The following is a 9,308-nucleotide window of genomic DNA, read 5'->3' as shown; positions in this document are numbered from 1 at the left end:
AGGAAGGAAGGAAGGAAGGAAGGGAGGGAGAGAGAGAGAAAGAAAAGAAAGCCAGCCATAGGGCCAGGGATTAACTCAGTGGTAGAGCACTTGCCTACCATGTGCAAGTCCCTAGGTCCAATCCCTAGTACAGAAAAAAATAATGATAATAATAATAATAATAATGGGCTGAAGAGATGGCTCAGCAGTTAAGAGCAGTGGCTGCTCTTGCAAAGGATTCAGGTTCAGTGCCCAGCACCCACATGGTGGCTAATAAGCATCTCTAACTCCAATTCCAGGGGCTCCAATGCCTTCCATGGGTATTATATGACACAGGTACTTTTTTACATACATACAGGCAAAACACTCATACACATAAAATAAAAATAAATTAATTTAAAAATTTTTAAATAAATAATCATCGTAATAACTGAAGGCCAGAATTAAGGGGATGGAGAGATATCGACAAAAGGTCATGTCACATGCCTGTAATGTCAACACTCAAGAAGTAAGCCAGGAGGCTGTCAAGTTTGAGACAAGGCTCTATCCATCACAACATGATTATAATCATATTCTAGGTTTATAGATTATTACCCAAGTGGAGAATGTGCTACTTGGCAGTACTGGAATTATTTAATGCTTTTCCTCTAAGTAGTTTCTGCCCCACCTGATGTCCTGAGGATCCCAGCAGTCAGAGTGGAAAACAGGAACCAAACTATACTAGTCAGTGCTCAACCTGGTTGAGGGTACCATCCATTTACCCTCCTGGGGCTGCAAATGCTGGTCTTCAAAGCCAGGGGGCTTGTGCTGGAGCTTTGTGATCCTCACATCCCTCAGTTCATCCCAGAAGTTGGGGAAGGGAGAGCAGGAGGAGAGAGCCCCTCAGCTCCCCAGCAAGTTTCTGTTTCCAGACAGGCCGTTCAGGCCCCCTAGCCAGCCTGGACTACATTGCTCCATTATAGCCAGTGGCTTAAGCTGGGTTCTGAGTGAGGGTCCACTCTCAGGGACCATACATGAGTGTATTAAGCTTTGCACACTAGGTGTCTACCTCACTCACACCTCCCTACTCCCAGTCCTGGGTCTCAGATGACCCTGAGGAGACAGACAGACAGTGCTTCTTCCTGAAAGCCACAACTAACAAAGGTGCACAGCCTGAAGCTTTATGGTGTCCCCACCAGACCCCACTCCTCTGCCAGGTTCTCCTATCCCTTTGAAAGAAGTGGCAGGTTCACTGGTGAACTAGGAAGCAAAAGGGCAAATCCCCAAGAGAGGCAGAGTTGAGTGGAATTGCAACAAGTAGAGGTCTCTGTCATCTTTTGTCCTATAAACTAAAACAAGAAACTAAAGCTCTGCTATAGCCAATCAAAACAGGGCTGGGAGTCTGACTTTGACACACACATGTCCTGGCTAGAATGGGAAGCTCCCTCCCATGTCATCATCTGTAGCTATGGTAATCACATCAGGAACCACAGCTTGCGCTCTCCCCTGCCACACACACACATACACACATACAGACGCACTCCAGCCACCTTCCAGCTAGAAGGAAGCTACAGGTTCATCTCTGTTCCATAAGCCATAGTGACAATTCTCATCACCCTTCCCCTGTCCTGTAGGTCTTGGTGGTTGACCTCATCAACAACAGATTCCTCAGACAGGTGAGTGCGAGGGCTGAGCTGCTGCTCTTTTGCCTTCACATCTTCATTCCTGAGGGCTCAACTTCCAACTCTGGAAAGGGTCCATCGTAAGCCTCAAGACACTGGCAGAGCTGGACAACGGGACCATCTCAGGCCAAGACCAGCCAAGGAAAGTTTAACAAAACATTGATTTCCTCCCTATAGATACAAACAGGCTTTCTACCAATTAAGAGTCAGAACACAGCCAGGCATGGTGGCATGCACACCTGTAATCCCAGCGTCTGAGGGGAGGCAGGAGGATGAAGAGTTCTAAGAGACTCTGTCTCAAAAAAAAAAAACAAAAGCCAGGTGTGATTGCACACGCCTTTAGTCCGGCACTTAGGAGGCAGAGGCAGGTGGATCTCTGTGAGTTTGAGGCCAACCTGGTCTACATAGTGAGTTCCAGTCAAGCTAGGGCTACAGGAAGCCTCAAAAAGACAAAAAAAGTAAATAAAAATAAATAAAAAATCATAAAAGGGCCACCTGGAAAGATGACTCTCCATTTTTTAAAAAAGATTAATAGGAGCTAGGTGTGATTGCTCATGACTTTAATCTTAGGACTTGGAAGGCAGAGGCAGGCAGAGCTTTGTGAGGTCTAGGTCAGCCAGAGCTACATAGCGATACCCTGTCTAAAAAATAAAGATTGACAAGAAAGCCGATCAAGACATCAGTGCTGCTTGCCTTGGGAAGGAGATTGACAGAAAACAGATGAGTGCGGTGGTTGTTACTATTTAGATCTTACTTTTTAAAAAAATATTTTATTTATTATTTTAATTTTATGTGTATGAGTGTATTGCCTGCATGTATGTAAGTGCACCCGTGTCGTGCAATGCCATGGAGGTCAGAAGAGGGCTTCGGATTCCCCTGGAACTGGAGTTAAGGACGGTTCTTAGCCGCCATGTGGGTGCTGGAAATCAAACCCGGGTCCTCCGCAAGAACAGTCAGTGCTCTTAACTGCTGAGCCATCTCTCCAGCCCCTAGATCTTACATTTTTTAGCTAAAGTTTCCCTATATAGCCCAGGCTAGCCTGGAAAACAAATTCCCCCCCTCCCAAGTGCTGGTGTTACAGACATTCACCACCATGTCCAGCACTTTCAGGTGTTTTCTGTAATGATCATAAAGTCTTTTCATATCAGCCTTTCATCTCCCCAGGCCCAGGTGAGAAAACCAGCCTCATCTCACACTGCTCGCCTGCCCTGCCCAGAGTCCCCCCTAGGAGTGCTAGCTGCTGCCCTTTGGGGTGAGGGCAGTGGGAAACATCTCCTGAGTGTCAAGCACTTTCATAGTGGAATTATATGAAATTTAATCTCCAAGGTGAGGTCAATATTAATTGGTGGCCCGTCTTACCAGTGAGGAAAGCAAAGCTCTCACAACTTATAAAAAGTAGAATGGAGGGGGCTGGAGAGATGGCTCAGCGGTTAAGAACACTGGTTGTTCTTGCAGAAGACCCGGGTTCAAATCCCAGCACCCACATGGCAGCTATCAACTGTCCGTAACTCCAGTTCCAGGGGATCTGACAGCCTCTTCTGTCCTCCATGGGCATTGCACAACACGGTGCACTTACCTACATGCAGACAATACACACATACACATAAAATAAAAATAATAAATAAATTTAAAAAAAAAAAAGTAGAATGGAGATTCAAACCTCTGATCTCTGGCTCTAAGCCATGTTCTTCCACTAAACTAGAAGCTGAGGGCAAGAGAGAGGGCTCAGCAGGTAAAACTGTAACTGCAGAGCCTGACAATCTGAGTTCAATCCTCAGGACCGACATGTCAGACCAAAGAAAAGCAACTCATACAAGTTGTCCTCTTCCATGTGCATGCCTATGATACATGAGCACACGCATTCACATATACACACATGCACACAAAATAAGTATGAAAAAAATGTAAACTAGGACCTGAGCCAGGCTGCCCACAGGCATAGCCAGCATGTGGGCCAGCCAGTATGTAGCCCCGCTGCCTGGCGTGTGATACACCTGCTGCTTCTGCCTTGCAGATGGAAGATGAGGATTCCATTCTGCCCCGGAAGCTTCAGGTGGCCCTGGAACATATTCTGGAGCAGAGGAATGACCTGGCCTGTGACCAGGATGGAGGCCCACTGGACTACATGCATGGTAAATGCAAGCCCCATGGTGTGACTGGCCAATGACTACCCATTGGCTTTGGGCTAAGTGGGAAAATAAGGGAGGCATGAGGAGAGAAAGTGGGCTCAGCCCTTCATATGAATTTCATTGCAACAATAAATTGTGGGAGTTTTCCCCACTTCCTCCACTTAGGGTCTAAAATACTTCTTCTAAAAGGAAGAGGCAACTTAATTGTAGGGACCCTTTCTCTCATATGGTTACAAGGGGCCATGGAGGGAAATAGCCATTGCTGTGACCACTAACTGCATCTCTTGGGCTCTGGCCCACTGACCACCCTCACTGTTCTGGGCTTTCCCTGCCTTACTCAGGCTCTGAGTCCAACCCCTTGAATGAGGTGGTATCCGAAGCCTTTGTTCGCTTCTTCGTGGAGATTGTGGGCCATTATTCCTTGTTCCTGACATCCGGCGAGGAGAGAAGCCTGCAACGAGAGGCCTTCCGCAAAGCTGTCTCCTCAAAGAGCCTGCGCAGATTCCTCGAGGTCTTTATGGAGACCCAGACCTTCCGTGGCTTCATCCAGGAGCGAGAGCTGCGCCGGCAGGATGCCAAAGGTTAGAGCACCATCCATGTTGGGACCAGTAAGATAGAGATGTCCAGGCTGCAAGCGGCTAGGCAAGGGAGGAAGGTCATAGACAAAAGCACAGACAAGAATGACATTCTGACCTCCTCAGGGAGCTGATCAGACCACACTTGAGCTGGTGAACATTGCCAACCTCTGCCCCTCCCTGACTTCCCCTGTCCCTTCCTGCATCTCTGCAGCCCCTTCTCTTCCCTAGGCTCCTCTGCTTTTCCGGTCTGTTCCTCTTCCTGACCTCTGCAAGAGTCTGAGGAGGGCATGGTGATGGAAGGTCATGATCCTGTGCCTCTGCCCTGGGTGGACCTGGGCAGCCTGCTTCAGTTGCCACCCGGACCACACCTTCTTCTTCCTCTCTTCGAATTCTTTTCTTTCCTGCCCTGTCCCTGTCTGCTTAGGTGTGATCATGCTTCTAAGGAGAAACAAAGGAATACAGCATGAAGGAGAAAGCATCCCAGCCTGTTGTCGGTTGCCTTGGCTGTTCTGAGAGTCTAAAATCTAGGAAAGCTGGTAAAGGCAGTTGCAGAGGGAAGCGACACCTGAGAGGGGAAGGCACTTGCCTCTGCAGTGTGGCTGTGCAGAGGCCAGAAGGTTCCAGAGGAGCAGCCGGCCTTAAGCCTGGAAGTTCTCTAGTGCTGTGAACTCGGCTCAAAACTCTACAGTCCTACAGCCCTTCGCACAGGAAAGACAGGCAGCCACACTTCAGGTAGTTCTGATAAGGATAATGACAGGACAAGAGAAAAATGGATTAGAGAGTATGAAAGGATGGGCTTCATTTGAAGGTTCTTTTTATATTTTTTTAATATTATGTGTATGAGTGTATTGCCTGCATGTGTGTAGGTGTACCCATGTTGTGCAGTGCCTGTGGAGGTCAGAAGAGGGCACTGAATCCTCTGGAACTGGAATTACGGATGGTTGTTAGCCACCATGTGGGTGCTGGGAACCAAACCTGGGTCTGCTGTAAGAGCAACCAGTGCTAACTGCTGAGCCAGCTCTCCAGGCCTGTGAAGGTTCTTTTTAAATAGAATTGCTGCTGACTACATTTAACTGGGTTTGCAGGCCACTAATTGATAAGAAAGATAACTAATGTGGGGGGCACTTTGTCCATGGAAGACCCACCAGAAACAAGACAGTGCCGGAGGCAAAGAAAGCCCAAGGGCCCTGGGAAGTGACAGGCGGTGGGCCCTGCCTTCCAGAGTTCAGGAATGGCAGTTGGGCTCCACAGAACTGCACTGGTTGGCCCAGGTTCCCTGACAAGGAAGTTCAAGGAAATGGGAACATCTGCAAGCTTCTCCACTGTCTGGTTCATCTTTGGAACCCGTTTCCTGGCAGGGTGTCAATACTTGGAGGGTGTCTGCTGAGTGAAAATAGAATAGAATTTCATGTATGAACTGGCTTTACAGCTTTCCAAAGACAGCTGTTGGTCAAGGTCGGGCAATTATAAGGACAATAAAAATCCTTGCAAGCCTCATGAATCAGAACATGTTTATAGAAGCTGCTTCAGCTCCAAAGCAAGGCTTCCCTTCCCAGTGATGGTGAGGGAAGAGATTATTATAGAAGCTCAAAGACAAGAACTAAAATGAGTGGGTGTCTCTTGTCACCAGGTCTATTTGAGGTCCGAGCCCAAGAGTACCTGGAGACACTCCCCATCGGAGAGCACAGTGGCGTCAATAAGTTCCTCAAGGGACTAGGTAAGGCCTGGGTCCCTGTCACCGCGTTTCAGACTGTCTCTTCTACTCTTGGCTAGTTCTGTCCCTGAAGCTGGGAACCCTCAGCAGAACAGGAAATGGGCTGTACACCTTCTCTCCTAATCTGTCCCTAGTGCTCCTTTCTGGGCTCTAGGTAGACTTCCTGTCATCTTAGCCACAGTCTCCTCCTTTCCTAAGTCTCTTGGGAACTGAAAAGAGGAAGCAGGCCTGGACCAGGCAGGGAGTAATGCAGGCAGGACTCCGCCTGGCCTCTGAAAACTAGAAATATAAGAAGAATCAAGACTATAGTTTAATCAGCAAAGTCCTTACAGGAGAAATAAAATCTCAGGTGTGTAATCTTAGCATTTAGAAGGTAAAGTCAGAAGGATCAAGAGGTCAGCGATAGGGGCTGGAGAGAAGGCTCAGTGCAAGTGTACCTGCTGCTCTTGGAGAGGACCAGAGACCAGCTCTCAGCACCTACATGGCAGCTCACAACCATCTGTAACTCCAGTTCCAGGGAATCCAATGCCCACTTCTGGCTTCTGCAGAGACCAGGCACGCACATGGTGCACATATTTACACACAAGCAAACACTCATACACATAAAATAAAAATAAATATTTAGGCTGGGCATGGTGGGGCACGCCTTTAATCCCAGCACTCGCGAGGCAGAGGCAGGTGGATCTCTGTGAGTTCAAGGCCAGCCTGGTCTACATAGTGAGTTCCAGGACAGCTGGAGCTACAGGGAGACCCTGTCTAAAAAAGACGAAAAAAAAAAAAAAAAAAAATTTTAAAGAAACTGCAGTAGGCCATGGTGGTCCATACATTTAATCCCAGCATTGGAGAAGCAGAGGCAGGTGGATCGCTGTGAGATCAAGGCCAGCTTGATCTACATAGTTACACACATAAGAATAATAGCAAATAAAGTTTTTCAAAAACAGTTCAGTAACAGCTTAGTCTGCGTAGCAAGTTCAAGATCAGCTTGGGCCAAGAAAGAAAGGGGGGAGGGGGCAAGGAGGCTGGAGAGCAGGTTTGGTAGTTAATAAAATTTACATACATTCATACAAAACATTCAATATAAAATAAATCAAAGATTTTTTTAAAAAAAGAAAAGAAAGTCTGGTCATGGTGGCGCACGCCTTTAATCCCTCTGTGAGTTCAAGGCCAGCCTAGTCTACATAGGGAGTTCTAGACCAGGGGCTGGGACTGCAGGGAGACCCTGTCTCAAAAGGACCTAAATAAATAAATAAATAATAGGAAAAGAAAAGAAAGCAAACAGAGAATGAGAAGAGAGATAGGGAAAAGGTCAGAGAGACTGGGCTCCAAGAAGGTATTGGGGGTCCTCCTTCACACCTACATGTTGCTGGGGTTTCCTCCCTGCTCGGCACCTTAGGGATGCATCTACTTATTGTCTCCTTTATTGCTCTGTCAGAAGCCATCCTTCCTGTACCCTCTGCCAGCCTTCCTTCCAGACCCCCAAGTCTAAAGAGCCCCTGAGTAAAGCAGGGCAGGTTCCTTCCAACTCTAGGAAGGGAGAACCCCAGCTTCTCCAGGGGAGGAATGAGGTTACATGGTAGCATCGGGCAACAGTGGCCACTGCTGTAGAAGGGCAGTATTTAACTCACTCTCTTGATCTGCTGATAAGGTATCTTCGCTTTCTTTTTTAGGCAATAAAATGAAGTTTCTGCACAAGAAATAACCTTCAGTTTGGCTCAAGGGAAAACTTCCCTCTAGGAGGACCACAGGTTTCCAACACAGTTCCTGGTGTGAGGCTGTGGGCCATGGGCTGTCCCCAGAGCTCAGACAGACCAGTATGGATGCCAGCTCCCAGCTCCTGCCAGGATGGCACCTGTGAGCTGGGCAGTGGCAGATGCTCAGGACAGTCCCAGGAAGGACTGGACCTGCCAACATGCAAACTCTTGTTACTGTGGTTGGTTCTGGCAATGGGATCTTTTAAATCTTAGACATTAAAAAGAAGAAGAAAAGTGTTGGGGGTCTTCTTTCTCTGTTGCTAGAGCTAAGAAAAGTCTCTCCTACACTGCTTTCATCTTTTCTGGGCCAGCCTGTGGACAGCTGTGGAGACAGGAGGAGGGAGGAGATAGAAGAGTGACCAGCACAGAAGGGATCCATCCCTACAGGGATGTTGCTGCCCAGGTTACTGGCTCTTCCCAGCGGGTCTATGACGCCACCTGGTGGTAGAGATCATGGAGGTCACTCTTTTTTACTGCATTTTCTCTCTCCTTAGAAGCTATATTGAAACCAGTCAAGCCCAAGCAGCCTGTGACTTTTAAAAGGATACATAAAAGGAGGAAATCCTAACTATGTTAATAAAGTGTTCTTGGGGATCTAAAAGTTTTTGCTGTTTCTTATAGCCCACTCTTGACACATAGACCACTACTGTCAACCTAGTCCCCTCTTATTCCAGGGACCCAACTCAGCAAAACGGACTGAGATGCAGAGATGGGAGGGACTTCTATGGGCAGTAGGCACAGAAGGAGGCCACAGTCTGGACAGTGGGAGGTAGCAAGAGCCAGGTATACAACACGGGCAGGTTCTCAGAGCCAGCTTCGGGGCCACTACCCCAGCATAACCCACTGCTGGGTCCCCCCTGCATGCAACCAGTACTCCTGACAAAAATTCAGCCTCTGCCCTGGGGTGGGACAGGATGAACCTGAGTAGATGTGTAGCTGGGAGACTGGGGAAGCCCAAGTGCAGATGGGAGTGTTGGGGCTCAGGAGTCCGTACCCAGACAAGTCCTTCAGTTTACTTATTTTTACTGATAGCAATTATTCTGCATGTTTTATATTGCCCAAAATGATCATGTTTAGTGTTTTGGAATATACATACTTTTCTAACTTATTTTCTATTATACTGTTTACTTAAAAACTCCAAGTAAATAAATATATATCTTTATCAACATTCTTAGTAAGTGTATATTCTATTTGATAAACATGTTTTTATATTTTACTTAAGCAATAATTAAAATTGGGTGAATGAACTAGGCTGCTTGTATGATGCTTTTCTCAATGCTCTTTATATTAAAAATGGGAAACATGGGGCCAGAGAGATGGCTCAGTAATTAAGAGCACTGGCTGATCTTGCAGAGGAGCCAGCCAGGTTCAGTTCCTAGCACCCACATGGCAGCTAACAACTGTCCATAACTCCACTTCCAGGGGATGCAACAGTTCAATCCCTGGAACCCATGGAAAGGTGGAAGGAGACAACTAACTCCACAAAGTTAGCCTCT

General features: G+C 47.3%; 1 protein-coding gene across 5 annotated transcripts in view; it reads left to right on the top strand.

Moving 5' to 3' along the window:
* The window catches only part of Dennd2a (DENN domain containing 2A), a 139,245-nt gene extending 130,240 nt beyond the window's left edge, over positions 1-9,005 (top strand). For 2 of the 5 annotated variants that reach the window (XM_008823511.3, XM_029558860.1), the window contains exons 15-19: positions 1,593-1,634; positions 3,655-3,772; positions 4,111-4,350; positions 5,978-6,064; positions 7,729-9,002. In XM_008823511.3, coding sequence (XP_008821733.1) covers positions 1,593-1,634; positions 3,655-3,772; positions 4,111-4,350; positions 5,978-6,064; positions 7,729-7,760 — 519 coding nt within the window. In that variant the 3' untranslated portion in view covers positions 7,761-9,002. Of the gene's footprint in view, positions 1-1,592; positions 1,635-3,654; positions 3,773-4,110; positions 4,351-4,771; positions 5,118-5,977; positions 6,065-7,728 lie in introns of those variants that run through there. The other 3 variants (XM_029558861.1, XM_008823512.3, XM_029558862.1) reach the window with 3 other exon arrangements.
* Positions 9,006-9,308: the final 303 nt, after the last annotated feature.

Source organism: Nannospalax galili, unplaced genomic scaffold (genome assembly GCF_000622305.1).
Source record: "Nannospalax galili isolate Female #2095 unplaced genomic scaffold, S.galili_v1.0 scaffold307, whole genome shotgun sequence".
Taxonomy (NCBI): Eukaryota; Metazoa; Chordata; class Mammalia; order Rodentia; family Spalacidae; genus Nannospalax; species Nannospalax galili.
This window is presented reverse-complemented; position numbering and strand designations above follow the sequence as displayed.